The 27,906-nt window shown below is 33.5% G+C and overlaps 2 protein-coding genes across 3 annotated transcripts; both read right to left on the bottom strand.

Annotated features, from left to right (window-relative positions):
• Window positions 1–16: 16 nt before the first annotated feature.
• LOC105766756 (sister chromatid cohesion protein PDS5 homolog C-like) lies at window positions 17–8,648 on the bottom strand. 2 transcript variants are annotated; one of them, XM_052630955.1, is made up of 15 exons: window positions 8,122–8,647; window positions 6,505–6,550; window positions 6,144–6,347; window positions 5,872–6,053; window positions 5,143–5,269; window positions 4,866–5,060; window positions 4,452–4,499; window positions 3,395–4,294; window positions 3,152–3,259; window positions 2,102–2,175; window positions 1,706–1,757; window positions 1,489–1,575; window positions 1,375–1,418; window positions 1,020–1,097; window positions 17–942 (listed from the first exon to the last, which is right to left on the bottom strand). In XM_052630955.1, the coding sequence occupies exons 3-15, from the start codon at window positions 6,297–6,299 to the stop codon at window positions 372–374; spliced, it is 2,622 nt and encodes an 873-aa protein (XP_052486915.1). In that variant the 5' UTR covers window positions 6,300–6,347; window positions 6,505–6,550; window positions 8,122–8,647; the 3' UTR covers window positions 17–371. The 2 variants fall into 2 exon arrangements, with proteins under 2 accessions (XP_052486915.1, XP_012441787.2); XM_012586333.2 differs by lacking the exon at window positions 6,505–6,550 and having other exon boundaries at window positions 8,122–8,648.
• An 8,865-nt stretch (window positions 8,649–17,513) lies between these two features.
• Window positions 17,514–25,989, bottom strand: LOC105767533 (sister chromatid cohesion protein PDS5 homolog C). The gene is made up of 14 exons (XM_012587094.2): window positions 25,537–25,989; window positions 23,563–23,766; window positions 23,293–23,474; window positions 22,556–22,682; window positions 22,279–22,473; window positions 21,881–21,928; window positions 20,864–21,763; window positions 20,621–20,728; window positions 19,596–19,669; window positions 19,195–19,246; window positions 18,978–19,064; window positions 18,864–18,907; window positions 18,516–18,593; window positions 17,514–18,438 (listed from the first exon to the last, which is right to left on the bottom strand). The coding sequence occupies exons 1-14, from the start codon at window positions 25,636–25,638 to the stop codon at window positions 17,868–17,870; spliced, it is 2,772 nt and encodes a 923-aa protein (XP_012442548.1). The 5' UTR covers window positions 25,639–25,989; the 3' UTR covers window positions 17,514–17,867.
• Window positions 25,990–27,906: the final 1,917 nt, after the last annotated feature.

The following is a 27,906-nucleotide window of genomic DNA, read 5'->3' as shown; positions in this document are numbered from 1 at the left end:
AAAAAAAAGCAAATCGTTAAAAAGGGGAAGGCATTCGATAGAAAAGGATACGCCACCACTGCTTCCACAGTTAATCTATAGAAGCAACTCTTTGGTACAAAGGCAAAAACTCTAAACCCAATGTGATCCTAACGCCTGGCATCAATAATAAAGGAAAAGGAAAAAAAACTATATCTATATAAAAAAGGTATCGTAACCCTACAAAGTACAACCACTATAAACTGCATTAACTACGAATATTTGCTAGCCACAAACCTAAGATCTACGTCAAATACCCAAATGCTACAATAAATACTACAATTCACCCAAGTTCCACATTGGAGAAGAACCAACCCTTGGCAAATGACAATGCAGTAGGTGCGACTTTCAACTCATCTTTGCCTCTTTTTTCCAGACTTTGAATCACTTCCCTGCGCCTTCAACAAACTTGGTGCTTTCCGCTTCACACTTCCCACAACTTTTCCTGAATCAGTTGAGCTCTCTTTCATGCTTTCTCTTTCTTTCACCTTTGACGAACCAGACTTTGACTTACCAGTGCCATTAGAATTGGATTTGCCCCCACTCTTAAGAGGCTTACCCTTAGATTGGGACGAAATTTTGGGGGTTTCCTGCTTGGAATTGCCCGTCTTTGGAACGTCTTGTTTTAACTTTGAGGAAGCTTTTGGTGTGGCACTTCCATCATCCTTGGATTTCGTAGACTTCGGTGTTTCACCACTCTCCTCATTCTTGGACTTCTTGTCTGCTTTTGAAGCATTGTCAACTGGTTTACTGCCAGTTTTGGGGGTGCTAGGATCCTTGGACTTAGCAACACTGTCATTGCCAGATTTACTGACACTCTTGGAACCATCTTTGGATTTCCCATCCACTTTAGCATCTTCCTTTGTTTTGCGACCAGACTTTGTGGCACTACCCTTGGATTTCCCCGACGAAGTTACTCCACCCCTGACCATCCAATATTGGGATTTTCAGAAATCAAATAAATAACATATCAAGGGTTCCATTTGAAAGAATCTAATAACCTTTTTGGTGAAGCATCCATCTTAGCTTTCTTGCTCGAGGGATCAGCTGTTTTTGCCTTCTTCTTTTGAGGCCCGCCACTAAAAAATGATCACAAGGGAAAAGAAGATAAGCGCAAACAAGGATTGTGAAACAGAAATGCAAACTTATACCAGATATAACACCTAAACCTGAAATAAACTCCACATATCAGATAAAATTAACAATGCTAAAGAATGGAAAAGAATCAACTTAAACTATAGATGCCAACTACGCAAAAGTTCATCATACAATACCAAAATGCACAGAACCATCTGGAACCAAAATGGTCGTGCAATCAAATTTAACATTCAAGAATCACAAATAGGAATCACCTACATGTCAGATGAACCATCAGGACTTGGTAGATTTGCTGCACCTTCCTGTTTCAATGAAACATAAGCAACATAGTACATGAACAAATAAAAAAACAATTGCTTATAAGGTGCCCACCTCATCTGACCCTGACTCATCTTCAATCACAGCCCACTTTTCTCTTTTAAGATTTAAAATTTCTTCATCACCGTCATTATAGTGCACCTATAAACAAATGAAAAGTGAAGAAAATAATTTAATACATTCTAGCATGAATGGTCAGAGGAAAAACTTCCAGTAACATACTAAGGAAAATAAAACATTAAAATGAATTTCCACTTATTAGACGTGCCACCTTGTGCTTCTTTTTAGCGGAATCAAATGAATGAATAAAACCTTCATAGAACCTGCAAAACAATATCCATAAGACGAGAAAGAAATTAGCAGACATGCCATGTTTGAAAGAGAACACTTTACATTTATCATTTTTTTTCTTGCAGCAAATAAAAGATTCAAGTGTGAGAGAACAAGGGAAAAGGAGCTTATATAATGATAATAAGCTTCAAGGCTAACCAACTTTAATTCATTCACATTATAATTTGAGGGATGGGGGCTCCCACATATATAAGCACAATTTGAGAAAAATGCCCGCATGTGCATCCTCATAAAAAAGAATATATAAACAAATAAAATTCATGGTTTCTAATTCAGAGGATCACTTCTGCAACAATTGAAAAATATATATACTTACTCACGGTCTTTGGGCCACCAGACCTTCACCTTCAAGCCGACAAGATTCTCACCATACTCCATAGAATCAGAAGACTGAAAAGAATTAATAAAAAAAAAATCATTCGTCTCCGGAAGAATGATATGTAATATCATTGCTTCAACCATCTTCAGACCGCAGCATGCATGAACAGAGTCGAATAAAAGGTTTACTATAGAATTATTTGAGCCTATTTACTCCAAATTTCAATATTGCAGACAATACACAATTAGCTTCGATCTCAAGAAACAACAAGCGAAAAATACATAAGTTAGCACTCACACGAATGCAATAGTTGTGCAGCAGACCATTGGTTTGGTGGGTTTTATAGAAAGGAATAAGGACAGCATTGCAGGCTTACAGTTTCCAAAGAAACACACAAACTGGAACCTTGTGAAAATATCAAACTAATGTCAAATGGCTCTTGAAAGATAAATTACCTCAAAGATGGTTAAATACAGCATGTCGCTAGACAGGCATAATTTTGAAAGAAGAAAAATCTTTAAGAAACAAAGGAAAAAAAATGAGGAAACAACATGAAAGACAACTTTTTGAAGGCTAAAATTAAACGCTTCAAGAAAATCTAAAGGTAAAAATCTAGACAATCACAGGAATAATCAGAAAAAAGCCAATATGAGAATTAAGAAGAAAGCAAGAAAAGTTAAATGGCCTGTGAATAGCAAAATGATCATCAAGGATGCAAGAATGGAGAAATCATTAAGAGTTCAAACCCACAAACATCATCAAAGGCCACCTACAATTCTGGCCTGTGTTTCTCAGACTGAGATGTTAGTGATGGACACAGGTATGTTTAATTTTTTTCAAATTTTCCATGTATTGAGTGGCCCCTTGCAAGTACGTAAGCCCATATCTATGTCTAGATATGCTTCGAACATTAGAAACAAACACAGTACATCAATAAACATGAAAAATCATAGCAGCGTAGATGCCACCTTTATTTAAATGCAACCTACCAAAACGACAATACACCACTACTAAAATTTCATCCTTAAAGATGCAAAAAGACATTACTTTTTCTTTACTTGGCATATGCTTTCTCTTGGAATTTGTCTTAGGGGTCCCCTCCTTGTGAGAATCTTGTTTGTTTGGCTTCACTGACTTTGGAGATCCAATCACTTCCTAAATCAATAGTAAGCAAGAATGATTCCCTTGATTGAAGGATCAAGTACAGCTAAACAAATAAATCACAAAGCTTTGAATAATAAACATTACTACAATAGCTAAATTACACGTTATAAGCCAAAAAGAAATTACCTCATCATCATTCTTGGTTGAGTTTTTTGTTCCATCCTTCACAGGAGCAACTTTACCCCGAGCTAGCCTATTCTTATCCTCCAGTTGCTTTGAAGAGGATTTATCTAAGTTGTTACCACTAGAATCTACCTTCTTTGATGACTTCTTCAGTGATTTTGCCTCCGAATCACTTGCAATGTCACTTTCTTTCTTAGTTTCATCTACACTAACTGGAGCATTATCCTCGTTGGAAACTACAGTAGAACCCTTTTTTCCTGATTGTCTATTTGATTTTGCTTCAGAATCACTTGTCCCTTCATGCGACTTCTTAGAGAAGTCATCAACAGAACATGTTGTCTCCTTGTTTACGCTGTCTTTCTTTTTTGGCCTTGATACCCTTTTGGAATGACCATCAACAATTACAGTCCCACTTGGTGTTGGGGAAGCAACATCAGTCGATTTATCCTCAATTGCTTTTGGAGAGGAATGCTGAAAATCTGTCTCTCTTCTATTTTCAGAGGATACATCCCCATCAACAGACACATCTCGACATTGAGAACCATCACCATCCTTGCAGTCATGTTTACGATCCGGTATAGTCTCAACTTCCTTCTCATCAACCTGAGAGCTGCCAGAAAGTTCAGTTAATTTTGAATCAGATTTCCTCTCCTTTTCCTGGGTACTTTGCTCTAACTTAGGGTCTGGATCGACCACTTTCTCAGCTTCCAATAAATCAGGTTCAGCCACAGTTGATGTTTCATTCTCGGACTTATCAGCAATGTGATCATCCTCTTGCTTCTTTACAGAGATTGAATCAGCAGTTTGCATAATGCCATTGCAAGCAACTGGCACGGGAGTCTTTTCATTTACAAGGGCCACTTGTTCAATTGAAACTGCTTCTTTAGGAATCTTTTTATCCCCCTGATAGGAATTTTGAATATTTATAAATGACAAATTCAGGAATTAAATTCTCAAAAAAAAAATACTCAATACATTAAAAGGAAAGAGAAAGGACTAGAATCCGCACGCAAAGAGAAGAATCACACAATTGACAATAAATATACGAAATAAAACATACCTGGGCTGCGTTCTCCAAAGGTGCCTCTGCTGGTATTTTCTCATCATCCTACAGCAAATCAACCCAAAAAGAGAAACATAAGGAGAGTAGGAGACTAAGTTATGTTAATAAAAAAATAGAAGACATCAGTAAGGTGTAAGCATGAGCCAAAAACTTGTTGGTTTGAAGAATAGTTTGACCAAAAGAAAAAATTAAAAGATAATCCACAAAAAGCCCAAGAACAAAGTGTTGACACACACAATATATAAATAAAAAGCATTAAATTTTGTATAATTAAGTAGCAAATAATCTATCAGCAAATAATGCTGAGTCAAAATTCATACAAAATCACAGCACAAAATAAGTAAATAATTGCCCTCAAACCACAGACTTTGAAATTAAGCAGTTACATTAAGATACAAATGACGTAATTACCGCAAGTTTTCCAACAGCAGCATCATCCCGCTCTACAGCACCAGCTGTCGCCCCACATATAGAAGCAACTATACTACTATAATCATCAAAAGAAATTCCCAAGTTCTCTACAGCTTGGGTTAGGTATGGTTGAAGCTTTGATGCACAGTTTTCAAGCACTTTCTCTGCCAACTTCCGAGCAACAGGAAGAACTTCCTGAGAGGAAATAGAAACCCTAGGTGAATTAAGCAAAGATAGCAGAAGTGAAAGGCAGTAACTTACTCGTATGACAACAGACCTCATTATCCTTCTTTACACTAGATAAGATTGGGGAGAGCAGCTCTGTAGGGATATCTTCACTTTCTTCCAGCACAAGGGTCATAATAGTCACCATCGATGTAAAGACTGCCTCTGCATGATAATCCCTGAAAAAATAAACAAAAAGAATCATAAGGAAAATAAAGGATCAGAATACATGTTCGACATAGAATACTAAACCATTTTTATTATTTTTCATACTAGTACTCTAGTTAAGTAGTGGTACATTTGGATGACGACAAAATTTTAATATGAAAACAAACTCTATGAAAAACTTGACCAAGACAAAGCTCCCTAAAGGAACTTAGAATTCTTAAAAAAGCACTTAAACTTTGTTCAGATTAGAAGGAACTGAAGATCTGTTACCTAACATAGGCAACTACTTAATGAAAGGTTTAAATCCAGACACTCTAGAGGGAGCATAATCTCCATTATTCAGAAACCTATATAGCAGATCATTTTAAACACGTAGTTAAAATTTCACAGCAGCCATGATCATCACTTGACATTAAGAGAACAGCTTCTGCAAAAGCACAGGTTCATCCACAAGAGACCAAGACAAAGAACTGAAAAGAAAGTTTTCAAAAGCAATAAACTTAACAGATAAAAGCTTACAAATCAGACAATAACTAGGAGACAATAACTGAAGAATAACAATGATGAAACACAACAAGAGAATGAACTCTCCATTCAAGAAGTTCACTTTTACCTTATTGCCTTGAGGAAATGCTGGAACATCTCAACAATAAGGGCATCACATTCAAGATCCAACATCACCACACACGACCTGACTTTGGCAACAGTTTCAAGAATCGAGGTCCTCTTAATGAATGAACGGCTGGACTTGTCAGATAAATTCTCAAAGGATGACACAATCAGTTGAAAAACCTCCTGCATACATATTAAAGGCAATAAATACAGAAAATGATTTTAAAATGGTCATGATCTGCAAAGCATCCTGAAGCAATGAATTCAACGTACCCTCATCTGGTCATCATCATAAGGAGCATCAGGTGCAGTTATCCTTGTTATCTCGCTGATGCAAGCAGCAACTGCAACTTTTACATCATCATCAGGATGTCTGAACAGGTGCTCTGCTACCAATGCTTTGAGTGATGGAGACAGTGCATTTTGCATTGATTGGCTTGGTGATTGTTCCACCCTTGATAGACAACTCTCAACTTGCTATATTCACGAGGGATAGAAAAGAATAAACAATAATCATCAATGTAAAAAGTAAATATAAAAAGCACTGGCATAAGGCAAAACACGGGAATGCTAAAGCACCTAAAAATTCAAACAATCAATGAGCCCACATATCATTAGGAAGTGAAAAAATTACCTATACAGCTATAATGCTCCACAAGAACAGAAATAGAATGGTAAAGCTGGCAGTAAAAAAAAGCAGCACGAATTATCCCCTTGTAAAATAAGGAGAGCAAAACCAAAATACTTAAAATTTTGTACTTCAAATTGACTACAAACCAAACACTTCAGCACACACTCATCACTGGAATCACACTGCAGTCATTACTAAATTCCTAGGGCATTCTAAAACAGAATTCATGCATGGTTTTACAGCAGCCACCTGCTCAAGAACAAGTAGTGAAACCCTAAGAGACGCTAAACCTAGAGCGATGATTTAAAGGAGACATTGATTCCAGACAAAACAATGTACCAAAGGAAAACGAATAGTTGCACTAGTATCACTTTTTTTGCACATCCTCTTCAAAGTTTTCTTGCTTGACATCATGAGTACACATAATTTTGTCTAAACAGGGAATAGCACCAGAGTTGTGCGGTATATCACAATTCCAGAATCTTCTTTGACATTGCTATCATTTGTAAATGGAGTTCTGGGGCAGAAGAAAACCAAAAGGTTGCAAAGACCATAAAAATAAAGGACATCATCAAGTATGGAGTCGAAATTCTATCCTATCAAGCATCCATAGTGGATTTTAATAGCTCCTTACTTGGGACACAGAATTTTGGCAGGACAGATCTTCCTAGAGGTATAAAAAAGATGAGGTGAAATTCATTAAAAATAACAGATTCCGATGCATCATCCCTCTAAGGAAATAGATTAAATATTTGCAAATATATCTATAATTAACATAAATGTTTAATGCAATAACATCGTAATCTCACATGCCAAACAAAATCCTTGCTTACAAGGAATCCTTTCACACAATATCTACACATCCTTTCCAACTTAATTTTCAATGCTTTCAATGTCATCACAAGTTGGTTATTAAAATTTTAAGTAGCCTGTCAGAAATTAATTGCTAAACATAGGTGGTGCTTAATTATCTAAACAAAAAATAATGATATATCTATTATATACTAATCCTCAGGTTTCATAAACTTAAAGCCTGACATGTGACATATGGACAAGAAAAACGCACACTTTCACATATGCAATCACTTAAATGCAGCTTGGGCAATTTTGAATTCAAAAGAAATCTCAAAACTGTGTATCATTTCATCCAAATATTAGCTACTGCATAGCATTTGCATCCAAAAACAAAGAAATTCCACCATTTAAACTCTAGTAAAGCAAACACGTCGTGCATATCAGTAATTCATCAAATTCGAAAACATAGACATGGCAATATATCCACAATAAATATAAATTACAATAGTTTAGACTGAAGAGTGCTAAACAATACCCATTAGCAGAAAACACTTTTAAACTGATTCAATCTTACATCAGTGAGAACAAGAGCAGAAATAAGCACGTGAAAACAATGCAAAAGAAGAAAATCTTAGGAAAAAAAGGGGTAAAAGCAGATCAGTATGGGGGGAAATCTAACTAAATTAATTGCATAGAAAGAACCACACGAAAAATTTCGAAAACGCATACATAATAAAATCAGACAAATCAAATAATAGGGAAAAAAATTAACGAAGAGCAAAATGAAGTTAAGGAAAAATAGTAAAAGGATGGATTAGGGATTACGTCAAGGAGAGGGATGAGCTCAGCGACTGACGACGGGGGTTCGACGAGCCTGTTTCCAGCCTCCATTAACTGTAGCTCCAGCTCTTTCTCAGATGCCGTCATAGCTTTTTTCTCTATGAAAAAATATATATTCTATGTACCTAAATATACAGAAACAGATCCTTCAAATCTTAGTCTAAGGCCTCGATTTCACACCATTGAAAACCTACAGACTCACGCGAAAGGCCATAAAACGTGAAACGAAAGGTGGATTCAGCGAGAGAGGGAGGAGGAGATTTTACTCGAGAGAAAGTTAGGGTTTTCGGAGTTTTTTCCCGGAACGAGAAAGCGGAAGTTGATGGGGTGAGGGTTTTTTTTGGTTAATTAAAAAATTGCAGAGGGAATACTGTAAAAAAAGAAAATTGAACATAGTAAAAGATAAATTTTATAATTTTAAAAATTTTAGCTTTTTCATTTTCCTCCTTAGTCCTTAGCCTCTTTGATCGATTTTGTTGTGTGTAATTTTGTGCGCTTTAAGGAGAATCCAGCGAGGCTGTGCTCGGATTCCGCCGTGCTTATGAATTGGAGTTAAATTACACGCTTTAAATCCACCTTTTCATTCTGTGGACGCGGGGACCTCGTGGAGTTCTTTAGACCGCTTGATTTTATTGTTGCCTTGTTTGCTTTCCGGCTTTTATTATGCCTGAAATGACATTTTCTGCCAAAAAAGCAACTTACGGCAATACAAATATACAACTAAGTTATTTTAAATTATATTAAATTACCGTCCAAAAATATTATATTAAATTATATTTATAGGTAAAATGAATTCCCCTCTATCTCAATTAAGGTTGTTTGAATGGTACTAGATCGTTTGGTCAAATGAGTTGGATCAGAATTGATTGATTCAGAATTTGATATAGATTAATTAAGCTGGACAAAATCGGTTGAACTAGACGTTTTATATTTTTGTTTTTATAAATTTTAATAACCTATTTAATGGAACTAACTTGAGTGATGAATCGAGGTATGATAGATCGGATAAGCGGTCCAATTTTGAAATTTTATTTCAATATTAAACAAATTGTTATTTTAAAAATAATCAAAATAGTATAATCCTTATCAATTTTAACAATGAGCATTTAAGGATAATTAGTCATAATATTAATATTTTTTATTATTTTGTATAATAATAAATTTAGTCCTCAAAATGTGCACATTTTATTTATTTGTATATGTATTTTAAGACTAAATTAATAAAATATATAAACATAAAAATTTAATTTGTTATTATATTAAACATAATTATAAAAATATTAATTTCGTGATTAATTATTCTTATATTATATTAAACTAAAAATGGATGACAGAAATAATTTGAGAGAGTGGTCCATTTCTAACACTTCTATTTCTATTTCTTGTTTGAGTGGATGTATAAAAAATTCGCGAGACTCGTAAATAGGGGTGTGCATTCAGTTAACCGACTGGTTAACCTACTCGAAATAGCTATAACCGAATTAACCGAATTTCTAAAATTTTTAACCGTTAACCGAACCGAATTTAAAAAAAAAAACATTAACTAAACCAATTTTTTTTCGGTTAATTAGGTCGGTTAACTGAATTAACCAAAAATTGTATGGTTTTTATTTTTAGTTAACCGAATTACCCAAATTGAATCACTACATAATTAAAAACATTACATAAGTCTTGAAATTAACACATAATTGAAATGTAAGTCTTTAACATTCTCCATTTATATCAATTTCTTCTCTCCAAAAATTCCCATTTGCATTAAACTTAAAAAAAAAAACATGTGTAATTGAGTAGAGACTTAGAGTTAGACTTTAGTTTTATTTTTATTGGGTTGGTAATTGGATAGACTTTAATTTTAGTTTTATTGGGTTGGGCAATTGGGTAGACTTCAGTTTTAGTTTTATTGGGTTGGATAATTTTATTTATTAATTTTTTCGGTTAAATCAAAAAAATTCAGTTAACCGACCGGTTTCGAACCGAATTAACCGTTAACCGAAAAATCATAAAAAAAATTAACCGACCCCTGACCAAAAAAATTTAGTTAACCGAATTTTTTCAGTTTTACCCGAATTATGCACACCCCTACTCGTGAACGATAGGATGTGATTTCACTTCAACGTATGAGATTATTTTATTTTAAAATTATCTTTAAATGGAAAAGAGAAAAAGAAAAAGAAAATTAATGATTTTATTAATAAGTTTTATTTTAGTGCAATTTATTTGTTGATTTACGTTTTTATGTATATTGGTTTTCTTTAATGCGATTATAAAAAATGGCTAATAAACATACTAAATCAAATAAAACATTGTTTTACAAATTACGAATTACGCAGTGATTTTCAAGACTACAATAGCGTTGATATTACTGGTTGACTTTATGAGGTAATGCATTTTATTGCTTGAATTTTTAAACATTTGCGTTTGGTAAGTTAGTTATGTTTAAATAATTTGTCTCAACAAATGTTTTTACATATAAGTTATCAATTGCAGACATATAAACTTTGTAAATAATTTTGTTTTACGAATTCTTAATCAGTAAATAATTTATTCAACAATCCATTCGATAATATATTGGCTTAAGACTAATCTGCCTTCATGCAATGTAATGTCTTTTCTCGATGGTTGTATATAATATCTTATATTGCATCAAGTTCCACAACCAAACTCTAAACTCTAGATAATTTTAAACAGCTATTGATAGATGTTCATTAACCGTTATCCAATTTAAGAATTGATACATGATAGTCTTATTTGTCACAATCGAATTAGAAGTGCCCATGAGCCGGGTCGGGCCCAACAAAAATTTTAGGCCTATTTTTTGGGCCCGAAATTGACTCGGCCCAAAAATGAGCATAATATTTTGCTTAAGCCCAGCTCGGATAATAATGCTAAAACTTGTGTCTAGGCCCGCCTATATTAATTTTTTATATTTTTTATTATATAAATTTTAAAAATATATAATACATCAAAAATATTAAAATAAATGTTTCCCAAAAAATTGAAAATAAATATATATATATACTTAAATAACACTAAGAAATGTGCAATTTAACAAGCAAATGCTTTTAAAATAGTAACAAAATTAACGATAAAATAAGAGTTATACAATATCCAAACAGTAACTACAAAAATAGTACTAACATAATATCGAAATGGTAGAAAAATAATGAAAAAATAACAAAAAAAAGAGTAAAAAAAGCAAGGAAAAGCAACAAATTTTTTTGCATATTCGGGCCGGTTTAGGCCCGGGCCAAAAAGCCTTACCCGAGGCTTGACCCGTTTTTTAAATGGGTAATATTTTTTTGCCCAAACCTATTTTCAGATCTATATTTTTACTTAAATCCTCCAACTTTTCAAGCGACTCAACTCATGAATATGTCTAAATCGAAAACATTAAACATTGGTTGTGGCACAAATCTAAATAGTAAATATACAAATTTTCCTTCAAATAAACTCATTTGATTCTTAGTAGATCCCTACCACATGTCATGTTCCCCTCCTATAATTACGACCTCAATTTATTTTTCATGACAAATTTAATTCCACGAACCTTATTACATTTGGCAGAAAATTTTTTGGAACAACAATATTTCTAAATAAACCATTGTTTGAAAGAAAAGTAATTTTTCTAAGTATTTTTTCAAAAGTAAAAAATTTAGTTAAATTAAGTCTTAATCTCTTGGTATATCATCCGTGTCAGTGATTTTCATATCATATAACAAAAACCAAAAAATAGAAGTACTTACACGTATAAATTGATGTTTCACAACATCTTTTAGCTTATTGAGGCATTTTTTATAAAAATAATATTAAAAATTAATTAATTACAATTATGGGTGGAGGACAGATTAATTACAAAATGAAATGTTTGCTGTCTCATGCAGCAATCATGATGTTTTAAAAATAATATTTTTTGGGCAACATATTTTTAAAAATACATATATTTTCATGGATTTAATTTTTTTAATTTAATTCTCCCAACCCGAAATCGTTTGTGACTACTACATGTAGTTTCTCTTCCCCAACAATGAAACAAAACGATAGTTGGTGTCACTTTTTGAAATTTCTCTTTTAATTTAATTCCATATCTAGTGGTGTGTCAGGCATTTTTTTTCCCTTTATTTTTTCCGTTACTATTTTCTGTCAGCATTTTTTTTTAAATTGACAGCGATGCCGCTGGTGTGTCACCGATATACATATTTTTAATTTTTTTTAAATGTCATGATTGCTGAATGATTGGACAAAAAGTGAAGGTGATGCTACAAATGTATTTAGTGACACTGCAAAATACTATAACAAGCACCTTATTTTTGTAATTAATTAATTTTTTAGATATTATTTTTATAAAAAAAACGGCTTGTTGAATATTTAAAAATAATTATAAATGTATATTTTGTTTTGGAACGTTTTTAGGTGATAAAATTGGCCACTGACTTGTTGCTATAAGGTTAAGACAAAGGTCCTTCCGGGATACAACGAAGTTTTAAATTTTCTTTGATTAGTAAAATCGATGAATTCCCTAACTCTTACTCTAGTTTCTGAAAATAGGATTGATTGTAATTATATCATTTGTGAGCACCATAATGCCTCTATTTATATGCACTCAATGAATACAATTTTGAAGAGCCACAACCTGTAATGGCCGAAATTCAAGGTTATCGGAACAGTGGTTTCGTAACCACAAATCTGATTTAAAAAGAAATTTATTTTAATATTTTTGCATGAATATTGATATGATAGGAAAATCGTATGAAAATATCAATAAAATAATTACCGATTTAGTGGTTAAATTAGAAAAAAAATTATTGAAGAAATTGGGTAAAAACAAGGTATCTAGACCTCGATCTCGTAAAACCGAGTCGGAAATATTTTTAAAAATATTTATGAAGTGTTAGTAATATGGTATTAAATTTTCGTTAGAAAATTTTTACGTTTGGGTAGTTAATTAAGTGAAAAGAACTAAATTGAAAAGGATGTAAAAGTTACTAAAAGGATTAAATAGCTCAATTGTTAAATGAGGAGGGACATAAATTGTAAATAGGCCCAAAAGGAGATATTTGGGGCGGCATAAGCTGAGAAAAATCAGGAGAATTGGAGAATTAAGGGTAAAATTGAAATATTGCAAAATTTACTTTAAAAGTTAGGACTAAAGTGGAATTATCTAGATTTCTCTTTATTTTTCTGCATTCTCACCAGCAAAAAGAACACCATAGAAGGTTTCCTTAAGCTGAATTTTCATATTTTTACTACAAGTAAGTTCAATTCTTGATTATTTCCTGAAATTTTTGTGTTTTTGTGACTTTTACAACTAGGTCCACTTGTTGAATTCATTAGTTTTGGATTTTATGAAGGAAATTGAAAGTTTCTATGAATATGTGCTGGAAGTATATGACGATTTAGCATGAAATTGAAACTTTAATTTGTTTATGATATGATTTTATTAGGCAATTTCAATAGATATTGATTTGTTGGACCTAATTGTGAAAAGGTTTGGAATTAAAGTCTAGTGCTGAAATTCTGACTTCCAAAGGTTATAAAGTAGTTTAAAGTGATGGAATAAAGTGTTAATTGAGAAAAATCAGCTCAATTGAGAGGTTAATTGAGCAAGAATGAAATTATCATTTATTGAAAGCTTGGAGGAAAAATGGTAATTAACATCATGCACTAAAACAGTTTTGGACAGCAGTAGGTTAACTTTGAAAAATCACCATAAATTATGGAAATTTAATTAGAGGATTAATAAAATATGAAATTAATGCTTATTGAGTCTAGTTTCTCATAGATGAAACGGTGTAAGCAATGAAATTGTAAATCATGAGATATAATAGGTTTTGTGAGACAATGTCAGAATGATTTCGGGTCCCTCTGTTTTGACTTTGGAAAAATCATAAAAAATTGGAGAAAAATAATTAGGGACTTAAATTTATATTTTTAAAACCATTAATGAGTCTATTTCAAAAGAAACAAACGAGAGCATCATTCGAATCTTGTATGAGAAGATAATTAATTTTTAGTGAAGAAGGGTCGAAACTGCCAGACAGCAGAACAGGGGTGACTTTAAATAATAAACTGTACTTATTGGCTAAACCAAAACTTCTGAAAATTTTATGGTAAGAAGATATGTGAGTATAGTTTTGGTGAAAATTAACGGATCTTAATTTGGAGTTCTGTGGCTCAAGATATAAATAATTTAGTGACTATGACTCAATGAGACAACTTTGAATGAACTATATATAAATATAATGGAATTATAGAGAATGTTACATATGAACATGAAATGTATTAGATTAATGATTAAATGTTACATATGAACATGAAAAAGTTCGAGATTAGTAGATTTTTGTTTATTAACAAGTATCGAGGTAAGTTCGTGTAACTTGAATTATATTCTTAAATGCTTGAAATGTATGTTATTGATGTGAATATGATTTGAATGTTCATTGTATGAAAATTGATGAAACATTGATATATTTGATAAAAAAGGGAAGAAACCCCGGTTGAATGGAAGGAAAATTCGATAGATCTCTGAAAATGAATTGACGGTAAAAAAGATCTAGCCCGGACAGGTGATCCTATCCTGATATAGCTCTCCCGAAGAATATGTGGAAAATGGATTTAGCCCGGATGGGTAATCCGAATTAGGGTCTGAATTTAGCCTGGACTGGTAATTCAGATCCAAGCTCATTAGAGCAATTGTCATTGCAGGGGATTTAGCCTAGACTAGTAATCCCGACAATACTTTATAAGTTTATATTACAGGGGATTTAGCCTGGGCTGGTAATCCCGCTGTAAAGATTAAATTCATGAGAGTGTGCTCTCTGAAATGGAAATGTGTGCACATGAATATGAATTGACGGACCCGAATTTGTACACTAAAGTGTATCCCTGAAAATCAATCAAAATTCGGAGAAATTTAATGGGATAAATATGGAAAAATAACAAGGAAATGAAAATCATGGTATTGATGAGCTCATCAATCATGGTATATATATTATTGATACATGGAAATTATTGAACTAACTTGAATGTTGAGTTTGTGCATGTTAAGGGAAAAATGCATTGAATGGATGTATGAATGTTTATTGCATTGTATTGACAATATTAGGTAAGTATAATTCTTGTTACATGAGCTTACTAAGCACAAAGTGCTTACCCTGTTTCATTTTCCCCTGTGTTGTAGTGTTAAGAGCTCGGAGGTTGGATTTGGTGGGAGACGCATCACACTATCAACCTCAAGATCCCGGTATATAAAGAAACTTTATTTTGGAAATCAATGGCATGTATAAGCTAGTAAAGTAAATGTTAATGTGAAATGAATGTATGGTTAGCCATTGGTATGGCTAACAAATTTTGGTATTGGTATGTGATGAGGTTATCTTATGAATATGTTAAATCTATCTTGAAAATATGTTGAAATGGATTGGTTGTGTTGGATTGGTCTCGGTTTAAAATTGCGGGGAAAATTAGATATTTATAAAGGGGTTATATTGAGTTCAAAAAAAAAAAAACTTGGGGATTTTGCAAAAAATTTCTTATGGTTTCGATTTAATCTCGGTTTGGTCCCGATGTATGTTTTGGGCTTCGGAGGCCCATCCAAGGGACGTCATGACATGTTTCGATAAATGAATAGTATTTAACTCGTAATAACGAAAAATTTATTCGGTAAAATCTGGTAACGCCTCATATCCTATTTCGGCGACGAATACAGGTAGGGGTATTACACAACCCTTCATATTGGACATACTTTTTGAGAGAAACATGTCCCATGGAAATGTATCTATTGGATGATAAATCATCACTTTTAATTTGAATAGTGCTCACGAATAATGACTTTACAATCTGTAATTTCCGACAACTTAAATATGTCTCAAACAATTTTCTTCCAATAAAGGAATGTCGACAAAATACTATAACAAACACCTCATTTTTGTAATTAATTTGTTTCGCACTCTATTTTTGTATTTAATTAATTTTTAATTAACAATGTTAAGATGAATGTTTCCAATTTTTTAGGCATTAAGCAACAAATGTCATGCCTTTAAAAGTAGTATACATTTGTCATTTAAGATCATAAACTATAACCAATATTAAACAATGGAATAAAGTTTATCCAACATACCTTTGGTCAATCAAAATCATGTCAATTTCATCCATTTCGTTGGTCGTAGCTCCGGCATCGCAATTGGAAAAGGATTATATTTTCATTTCGCTTTTAATTTAGTTTCAACTGTCTTTTGTAAAAAAAATATATATATATATATTATATCAGTAGTCATATCCATACAAGTTTCAACGCTTTCATAGAATAATTTATTTATGCACGTTTAAAAATAGTCGTATCAATATTTTCAATTTTCTAATAATAAGGATTATCTAATTTCACAGTTAAAGTCCTCCTGAAATAGATCCTCCTCAACTTATTACATTTGTCAACTCCAACTACTCAATGACTATCTTTTTCTTTCTTCGCAGATCTATAATCGTTTAAATCGATTACATCCTCATTTTTTCCCCCCTTCTGGATACGACAGAGTGACGGAAACAACCACAATCTTCCCTAATATTTAAATTGAAGCTTGCTTGCTTTAACAAACAGTCGCTCTAGCTATAATCCAAAACCTCTTCGATTTCGTTTACTTCTACGAAGCGATACAAAAGCCAAACAGCAATGTTGACAACTCTTCAATTTGTAATTGTAATGAAAAAGAATGGGAAAAACTTTACAAATATAGAAATATATAATACCTTACTCCGCTACTATCAGTTAAGTTCTAGATTTACTTACAAAAAAATTATAATCCAAAGAATAGAAATGAAATTTATAACTTTTCACATAATACTAGATTAATAGTGAAATTTAATTACTACAATTCAAGCTACTATAGAAATTGACCAATTAATAAAAAATATAAAAACTGAATCAAAATTAAGAAATAAATCCAGAATTTGACCAAAAATTCAAACAAATGAAACAATTAAATGCTGGTGATCATCCATTTGTGAAGCCATTGAACCTCAACATTCCCACGTTAGCCTTCACCAGAATTTGTCGAATCCCTTTCCCATTTGCTTTATCGCCAATCGACGTGTAAAAATTAATTCCAACCATTCATCTACAGTCTTCACCAAGACGAGCACTTCTTAATATCAAACGAAGATGAAAATCCAAAACCTCTTCGATTTCGTTTACTTCTACGTAGAGTACAGCAGCCAAACAGCAATGTTGACACCACTTCAATTTGTAATTGTAATTTAAAAGAATAGGAAAAACTTCATAAATTTAGAAATAGATAATACCGCATCTCGTGTACTATCAGTTAAGTTCTATATTTACTTTCAAGAAAATGTAATCGGACCAAACAAAAAAAAAAAGCAAATCGTTAAAAAGGGGAAGGCATTCGATAGAAAAGGATACGCCACCACTGCTTCCACAGTTAATCTATAGAAGCAACTCTTTGGTACAAAGGCAAAAACTCTAAACCCAATGTGATCCTAACGCCTGGCATCAATAATAAAGGAAAAGGAAAAAAAACTATATCTATATAAAAAAGGTATCGTAACCCTACAAAGTACAACCACTATAAACTGCATTAACTACGAATATTTGCTAGCCACAAACCTAAGATCTACGTCAAATACCCAAATGCTACAATAAATACTACAATTCACCCAAGTTCCACATTGGAGAAGAACCAACCCTTGGCAGCGACAATGCAGTAGGTGCGACTTTCAACTCATCTTTGCCTCTTTTTTCCAGACTTCGAATCACTTCCCTGCGCCTTCAACAAACTTGGCGCTTTCCGCTTCACACTTCCCACAACTTTTCCTGAATCAGTTGAGCTCTCTTTCACGCTTTCACTTTCTTTCACCTTTGACGAACCAGACTTTGACTTACCAGTGCCATTAGAATTGGATTTGCCCCCACTCTTAAGAGGCTTACCCTTAGATTGGGACGAAATTTTGGGGGTTTCCTGCTTGGAATTGCCCGTCTTTGGAACGTCTTGTTTTAACTTTGAGGAAGCTTTTGGTGTGGCACTTCCATCATCCTTGGATTTCGTAGACTTCGGTGTTTCACCACTCTCCTCATTCTTGGACTTCTTGTCTGCTTTTGAAGCATTGTCAACTGGTTTACTGCCAGTTTTGGGGGTGCTAGGATCCTTGGACTTAGCAACACTGTCATTGCCAGATTTACCGACACTCTTGGAACCATCTTTGGATTTCCCATCCACTTTAGCATCTTCCTTCGTTTTGCGACCAGACTTTGTGGCACTACCCTTGGATTTCCCCGACGAAGTTCCTCCACCCCTGACCATCCAATATTGGGATTTTCAGAAATCAAATAAAGAACATATCAAGGGTTCCATTTGAAAGAATCTAATAACCTTTTTGGTGAAGCATCCATCTTAGCTTTCTTGCTTGAGGGATCAGCTGTTTTTGCCTTCTTCTTTTGAAGCCTGCCACTAAAAAATGATCACAAGGGAAAAGAAGATAAGTGCAAACAAGGATTGTGAAACAGAAATGCAAACTAATACCAGATATAACACGTGAAATAAACTCACCTTTCAGAAAAAATTAACGATGCTAAAGAATGGAAAAGAATCAACTTAAACTATAGAAGCAACCTACGCAAAAGTTCATCACGAAAGACCAAAATACACAGAACCATCTGAGGCCAAAATGGTCGTGCAATCAAATATAACATTCAAGAATCACAAATAGGAATCACCTACATGTCAGATGAACCATCAGGACTTGGAGGATTAGCTGCGCCTTCCTGTTTCAATGAAACATTAGCATCAAAGTACATGAACAAATAAAAAATCAATTGCTTATGAACTGCCCACCTCATCTGACCCTGACTCGTCTTCAATCACAGCCCACTTTTCTCTCTTAAGATTTAAAATTTCTTCATCACCGTCATTATAGTGCACCTATAAACAAATTAAAATTGAAGAAAATAATTTAATACATTGTAGCATGAATGGTCAGAGGAAAAACTTCCAGTAACATACTAAGAAAAAGAAAACATTAAAATGAATTTCTACTCATTAGACGTGCCACCTTGTGCTTCTTTTTAGTGGAATCAAATGAATGAATAAAACCTTCATAGAACCTGCAAAACAAAATCCATAAGGGGAGAAAGAAATTAGCAGACATTCCACGTTTGAAAGAGAACACTTTAAATTTATCAATTTTTTTTCTTGCAGCAAATAAAAGATTCAAGTGTGAGAAAACAAGGGAAAAAGAGCTTATATAATGATAATAAGCTTCAAGACTAAGCAACATTAATTCGTTGACATTAAAATTTGAAGGAGGGGGGCTCCAACATATATAAGCACAATCACACATTAGATAAATGCCCGCATGTGCATAAGCATAAAAAAGAAGATATAAACAAATAAAATTCATGGCTTCTACTTCAGAGGATCACTTCTGCAACAATTGAAAATATATATACTTACTCACGGTCTTTGGGCCACCAAACCTTCACCTTCAAGCCGACAAGATTCTCACCATACTCCATAGAATCAGAAGCCTGGAAAATAATTAATAAAAAAAATCATTTGTCTCCAGAAGAATGATATGTAATATCAGTGCTTCAACCATGTTCAGACTGCAGCATGCATGAAGAGAGTTGAATAAAAGGATTACTCTAAATTTCAATATTGCAGACAAAACACAATTAGCTATGATCTCAAGAAACAACAAACGAAAATACAAAAGTTAGCACTCACACAAATGCAATAGTTGTGCAGCAGAGCATTCGATTGGTGGGTTTTCTAGGAAGGAATAAGGACAGCATTGCAGGCATACTGTTTCCAAAGAAACACACAAACTGGAACCTTGTGAAAATATCAAACTAATGTTAAATGGCTCTTGAAAGATAAATTTCCTCAAAGATGGTTAAATGCAGCATGTTGCTAGACAGGTATAATTGTGAAAGAAGAAAAATCCTTAAGAAACAAAGGAAAAAAATGAGGAACCAACAAGAAAGGCAGAGAACTTTTTTAAAGGCTAAAATTAAACGCTTCAATAAAAGCTAAAGGTAAAAATCTAGACAATCACAGGAATATTCAGAAGAAAGCCAATACGAGAATTAAGAAGAAAGCAAGAAAGATAAATGGCCTGTGAATAGCAAAATGATCATCAAGGATGCAAGAATGGAGAAATCATTAAGAGTTCAAACCCACAAACATCATCAAAGGCCACCTACAATGCTGGCCTGTCTTTCTCAGACTCAGATGCTAGTGCTGGACACAGGTATGTTTAATTTTTTCAAATTTTCCATGTATTTAGAGGCCCCTTGCAAGTACGTAGGCCCATATCTATGTCTAGATATGCGTCGGACATAAGTAACAAACACAGTACATCAATAAACATGAAAAATAGTAGCAACATAGATGCCACCATTATTTAAATGCAACCTACCTAAACTACAATACACCACTACTAAAATTTCATCCTTAAAGATGCAAAAAGACATTACTTTTTCTTTACTTGGCATATGCTTTCTCTTGGAACTTGTCTTAGGGGTCCCCTCCACGTGAGAATCTTGTTTGTTTGGCTTCACTGACTTTGGAGATCCAATCACTTCCTAAATCAATAGTAAGCAAGAATGATTCCCTTGATTGAAGGATCTAGTACAGCTAAACAAATAAATCACAAAGCTTTAAATAATCAACATTACTACAATAGCTAAATTACAAGTTATAAGCCAAAAAGAAATTACCTCATCATCATTCTTGGTTGAGTTTTTTGTTCCATCCTTCTCAGGAGCAACTTTCCCCTGAGTTCGCCTTTTCTTATCCTCCAGTTGCTTTACAGAGGATTTATCTAAGTTGTTACCACTAGAATCTACCTTCTTAGATGACTTCTTTAGTGATTTTGCCTCCGAATCACTTGCAGTGTCACTTTCTTTCTTAGGTTTATCTAAACTAACTGGAGCATTATCCTTGTTGGAAAAAACAGTAGCACCCTTTTTTCCTGGTCGTCTATTAGATTTTGCTTCTGAATCACTTGCCCCTTCATACGCCTTCTTAGAGACATCATCAACAGAAGACGTTGTCTCCTTGCTTACGCTGTCTTTCTTTTTTGGCCTTGATACCCTTTTAGAATGACCATCATCAACTACAGTACCACTTGGTGTTTGGGAAGCAACATCAGTCAATTTATCCTCAATTACTTTTGGAGAGGAATGCTGAAAATCTGTCTCTCTTCTATTTCCAGAGGATACATCCCCATCAACAGACACATCTCGACATGGAGACCCAGCGTCATCCTTGCTGTCATGTTTACGATCTGGTATAGTCTCAACTTCCTTCTCATCAACATGAGAGCTGTCGGAAGGTTCAATTAATTTTGAATCAGATTTCCTCTCCTTTTCCTGGGTACTTTGCTCTAACTTAACGTCTGGATCGACCACTTTCTCAGCTTCCAATAAATCAGGTTCAGCAGCAGTTGATGTTTCATTCTCGGACTTATCAGCAATGTGATCATCCTCTTGCTTCTTTACAGAGATTGAATCAGCAGTTTGCATAATGCCATTGCATGCAACTGGCACAGGAGACTTTTCATTTACAAGGGCCACTTGTTCAATTGGAACTACTTCTTTAGGAATCTTTTTGTCCCCCTGATAGGAAATTTGAAGATTTATAAATGACAAATTCAGGAATTAAATTCTCAAAAAAAAAAAAAAATACAGAATACATTAAAAGAAAAGAGAAAGGACTTGAATCCACAGGCATACCTGGGCTGCCTTCTCCAAATGTGCATCTGCTGGTATGCTCTCATCATCCTACAGCAAATCAAACCAAAAAGAGAAACATAAGGAGAGTAGGAGACTAAGTTATGTTAATAAAAAAATAGAAGACATCAGTAAGGTGTAAGCATGATCTAAAAACATGTTGATTTGAAGAATAGTTTGAACAAAAGAAAAAATTAAAAGATAAGCAACAGAAAGCCGATGAACAAAAAGTTGACACACAAAATATACAAATAAAAAGCTTTAAATTTTGTATAATTAAGTAGCAAATAATGCTGAGTCGAAATTCATACAAAATCACAGCACAAAATAAGTAAATAATTGCCTCAAACAGAAGACCTTGAAATTAAGCAGTTACATTAAGATACAAATGAGGTAATTACCACAAGTTTTCCAACAGCAGCATCATGCCGCTCTACAGCACCAGCTGTCGCCCCACATATAGAAGCAACTATACTACTATAATCATCAAAAGAAATTCCCAAGTTCTCTACAGCTTGGGTTAGGTATGGTTGAAGCTTTGATGCACAGTTTTCAAGCACTTTCTCCGCCAACTTCCGAGCAACAGGAAGAACTTCCTGAGAGGAAATAGAAACCCTAGGTGAATTAAGCAAAGAAAGCAGAAGTGAAAGGCAGTAACTTACTCGTATGACAACAGACCTCATTATCCTTCTTTACACTAGATAAGATTGGGGAGAGCAGCTCTGTAGGGATTTCTTCACTTTCTTCCAGTACAAGGGTCATAATAGTCACCATCGATGTAAAGACAGCCTCTGCGTGATAATCCCTGAAAAAAAAAACAAAGAGAACCATAAGGAAAATAAAGGATCAGAATACGCATTCTACATAGAATACTAAACCATTTTTATTCTTTTTCATACTAGTAATATATTCTAGTTAAGTAGTGGTACATTTGGATGACGACCAAATTTTGATATGAAAACAAACTCAATTAAAAACTCGACCAAGACAAAGCTCCCTGAAGAAACTTAGAATTCTTAAAAAAGCACTTAAACTTTGTTCAGATTAGATGGAACTGACGATCAGTTACCTAACATAGACAACTACTTAATGACAGGTTTAAACCCAGACAATCTAGAGGGAGCATAATCTCCATTCTCCAGAAACCTATATAGCAGTCTATCATTTTAAACCCATAGTTAAAAATTCATAGTGGCCATGATCATCACTTGACATTAGAAGAGCAGCTTCTGCAAAAGCACAGGTTCATCCACTAGAGACCAAGAGAAAAAACTGACAAGCAAATTTTCAAAAGCAACAAACTTAAAAAAATAAATCTATCAAACCAGACAGTAACTGGGAGACAATAGCTGAAGAGTAACAATGATGAAACACAACAAGAGAATGAACTCTCCATTCAAGAAGTTCACTTTTACCTTATTGCCTTGAGGAAATTCTGGAACATCTCAATAATAAGAGCATCACATTCAAGATCCAACATCACCACACACGATCTGACTTTGGCAACAGTTTCAAGAATCGAGGTCCTCTTAATGAATGAACGGCTGGACTTGTCAGATAAATTCTCAAAGGATGACACAATCAGTTGAAAAACCTCCTGCGTACATATTAATAGCAATAAATACAGAATGATTTTAAAATGGCCATGATCTGCAAAGCATACTGAAACAATGAAGTCAACGTACCCTCATTTGGTCATCATCATAAGGAGCATCAGGCGCAGTTATCCTTGTTATCTCACTGATGCAAGCAGCAACTGCAACTTTTACATCATCATCAGGATGTCTGAACAGGTGCTCTGCTACCAATGCTTTGAGTGATGGAGACAGTGCATTTTGCATTGATTGGCTTGGTGATTGTTCCACCCTTGAAAGACAACTCTCAACTTGCTATATTCACGAGGGATGGAAAAGAATAAACAATAATCATCAATGTGAAAAGTATTTATAAAAAGCACTGGTGTAAGGCAAAACACGGGAATGCTAAAGCACCTAAAAATTCAAACAATTAATCATCCCACATATCATTAGGAAGTGCAAAAAATACCTATATACCTATAATGCTCCACAAGAACATAAATAAAGCCTACTGGAAGGGTAAAGCTGGCAGTAAAAAAAAGCAACACGAAGTATCCCCTAGTGAAATAAGGAGAGCAAAACCAAAATACTTAAAATTTTGTACTTCAAATTGACTACAAACCAAACACTTCAGCACGCACTCATCACTGGAATCACACTGCAGTCATTACTAAATTCCTAGGGCATTCTAAAACAGAATTCATGCACGGTTTTACAGCAGCCACCTACTCAAGAACAAGTAGTAAAACACTAAACCTAAAGCGATGATTTAAAGGAGACATTGATTCCAGACAAAACAATCTACCAAAGGAAAAACGAATAGTTGCACTAGTATCACTGTTTTTGCTCATCGTCTTTAAAGTTTTCTTGCTTGACCTCATGAGTACACATGATTTTGTCTAAACATGGAATAGCAAGAGAGTTGTGTGGAATATCACAATTCCAGAATCTTCTTTGACATTGTTATCATTTGTAAATGGAGTTCCGGGGCAGAAGAAAACCAAATGGTTGCAAAGACCATAAAAATAAAGGACTTCATCAAGTATGGAGTTAAACTTCTATCCTACAAGCATCCATAGTGGATTTTAATAGCTCTTTAGTTGGGACACAAAATTTTGGCAGGACAGATCTTCCCAGAGGTATAGAGCAGATGAGGTGAAATTCATTAAAAATAACAGATTTCCATGCATCATCCCTCTAAGGAAATAGATTAGATATTTACAAATATATATGATTAACATAAATGTTTTATGCAATAAAATTGTAATCTCATATGTCCAACAAAATCCTTGCTTACAAGGAATCCTTTCACACAATATCTACACATCCTTTCCATGTTAATTTTCAACGCGTTCAATGTCATCACAAGTTGGTTATTAAAAATTTAACTAGCCTGTCAGAAATTAATTGCTAAACATAGCTGGTGGTTATTATCTAAACAAAAAATAATGATATATCTATTATATACTAATCCTCAGGTTTCATAAACTTAAAGCCTGACATGCGACATAAGGACACGGAAAATGCACACTTTCACATACACAATCACTTAAATGCTGCTTGCGCAATTTTGAATTCAAAAGAAATCTCAAAACTGCGTATCATTTCATCCAAATATTAGCTACTGCATAGCATTTGCATCCAAAAACAAAGAAATTCTAGCGGTTAAAGCCTAGTAAAGCAAACACGTCGTTCATATCAGTAATTCATCAAATTCGAAAACATAGACATGACAATATATCCACAATAAATATAAAATACAATAGTTTAGACTGAAGAATGCTAAACAATATCCATTAGCAGAAAACACTTTTAAACTGATTCAATCTTACATCAGTGAGAACAAGAGCAGAAATAAGCACGTGAAAACCAAACAAAAGAAGAAAATCTTAGAAAAAAAGAAGGTGGTAAAAGTAGATCAGTATGGGGTAAATCCAACTAAATTAATAGCATAGAAAGAACCACACGAAAAATTTCGAAAACGCATAAATAATAAAATCAGAAAAATCAAATAATAAGAAAAAAATAACGAAGAGCAAAACGAAGTTTAGAAAAATAGTAAAAGGATGGATTAGGGATTACGTCAAGGAGAGGGATGAGCTCAGCGACTGACGAAGGGGGTTCGGCGAGCCTGTTTCCAGCCTCCATTAACTGTAGCTCCAGCTCTTTCTCAGATGCCGTCATAGCTTTTTTCTCTACGAAAAAAAAAATCTATGTACCTAAATATACAGAAACAGATCCTTCAAATCTTAATCTAAGGCCTCGATTTCACACCATTGAAAACCTACAAATTCACGCGAAAAGCCATAAAACGTAAAACGAAAGGTGGATTCAGCGAGAGAGGGAAAAGGAGATTTTACTCGAGAGAAAGTTAGGGTTTTCGGGTTTTTTTCCCGGAACGAGAAAGTGGAAGTTGATGGGGTGAGGGTTTTTTTTTTTTGGTTAATTAAAAAATTGCAGAGGGAATACTGTAAAAAAAATTTTGAACATAGTAAAAGATAAATTTTATAATTTTAAATATTTTAGCTTTTTCATTTTCCTCCTTACTCTCTTTGACCGATTTTGTTGTGTGTATTTTTGTGCGCTTTAAGGAGAATCCAGCGAGGCTGTGCTCGGATTCCGCCGTGCTTATGAATTGGAGTTAAATTACACGCTTTAAATCCACCTTTTCATTCTGTGGACGCGGGGACCTCGTGGAGTTCTTTAGACCGCTTGATTTTATTGTTGCCTTTGTTTGCTTTCCGGCTTTTGTTGATCACATTTTTTGGCCAAAAATGCAACTTACGACGATACAAATATACAACTAAGTTATTTTATATATATTAAATTATGGTCCAAAAAAATTATATTAGATTATATTTATAGGTTAAATGAATTTCCCTCCATCTCAATTAAGCTAGTTTAAAATGGATTGGATCCATTGGTGATCCAGAATAGATCATTTAGAGAGGGTATTGATTCGATTGATTCAAAAATCGATACGGTTAGATAAAAATTTAGTTGAACTAAATGTTTAATATTTTGTTTTTATAAATTTTAATAATTTATTTAATCAAATTGGTTGGATCAACGAATCAATAGTCTAAAGATTTGATCAACAGTCTAATTTTAAAAACTTTGATTTCAATATTAAATAAATTGTTCTTTTAAAAAAAATTCAGAATAATATAAATGCAAACAATTTTAACAGTGAGTATCTAAAGATAATTAATCACAGTATTAATATTTTGTCATTTTTATAATAATAAAATTAGCCCTAAAAATTTGCACATTTTATTTGTTTTATATGTATTTTTAGGCTAAAGTTTTTATATTATTTTGAACTTTTCTAAGTTTTTGAGATATACAATTTTTTCATATAATAATTTTAGAATTAGGATTAAACTGATAGAATATTTAAACATTGATGGCTTAATTTGTTATTATATCAAATAAAATTACTTTTTAAATAAAAATATTAAACACTTAAAACCTTAAATCACAGCTCTAGAAAACATTTTTAAGACATTTTGAAAATTAATATTACGCTCACCCTCCTTGAAAAGGCAATCAAACAATTATCAATCAACCCCGATACCTTGTAATTTTATACATATACATAGTATGCATGTATTATTATTAATTAACAAACTTTTTCTTCAAAAAACATTATTTAATAAACTTATGGTAGAAAAATTTACAATAAAAATAGTTAAAAACATTATTTATTATTAAAATATCATGTTTTTTTATTCATTTAATTTTAAAAAAATTAAATATCAATTAAAAATACATGATATTTTCTTAATCCACTTAAACACTCTCAAAAGTAAATTTATATGTAGGAGTGTGTCTTGCATTTATTAGACGTTTTGTAGGTATTTAGGAAGACGTTTTGTAGGTATTTAGGAAGACGTTCGACGATTTACCGAATAAGAGGTAAAACAGAGGCGACGTCGCGACGTGAAGACAATCGACGAAACCTCAAACGAATGTGACGACAACGACATGACGAGCATTTTAACATCCCTAACCCACATCCGTAACCAAAATAGGATTTTGAAGCATTACCGATCAAACATACATAATTTTAATGCATTTCATATCATATAATATTCGGGTCAAAACCAATCAAACCAATCAAACTCATACATATTGTCCCTTATTCGAGCCCTCGAGGCCCAAATTACGTGTTAGAAACAAGTCGGGACTAATTCGAAAACTCAAAGAATTTTTCGAAAAATAATAAAAAATTTCAAAACTACAGGGTTCACACAACCGTGTACTAGCCGTATGTCTCACACAGTCCAGTCACACGCCCATGTGTCTAGCCGTGTGGACTCAAAATGTACCTTAAACAACAAGTTTATACCATTCCCTGCAAGCTTGGACAATAAGCAACTCAAAAATAATTCATTTTACCAATTTAAAACACAATCAAACACATCCAAAACATGTCAAAACAATCATCCT

The sequence above is a fragment of the Gossypium raimondii genome, chromosome 5 (assembly GCF_025698545.1).
Source record: "Gossypium raimondii isolate GPD5lz chromosome 5, ASM2569854v1, whole genome shotgun sequence".
NCBI lineage: Eukaryota > Viridiplantae > Streptophyta > Magnoliopsida > Malvales > Malvaceae > Gossypium > Gossypium raimondii.
Note: the sequence above shows the minus strand (reverse complement) of the source record. Positions and strands in the feature narration are given on the sequence as shown.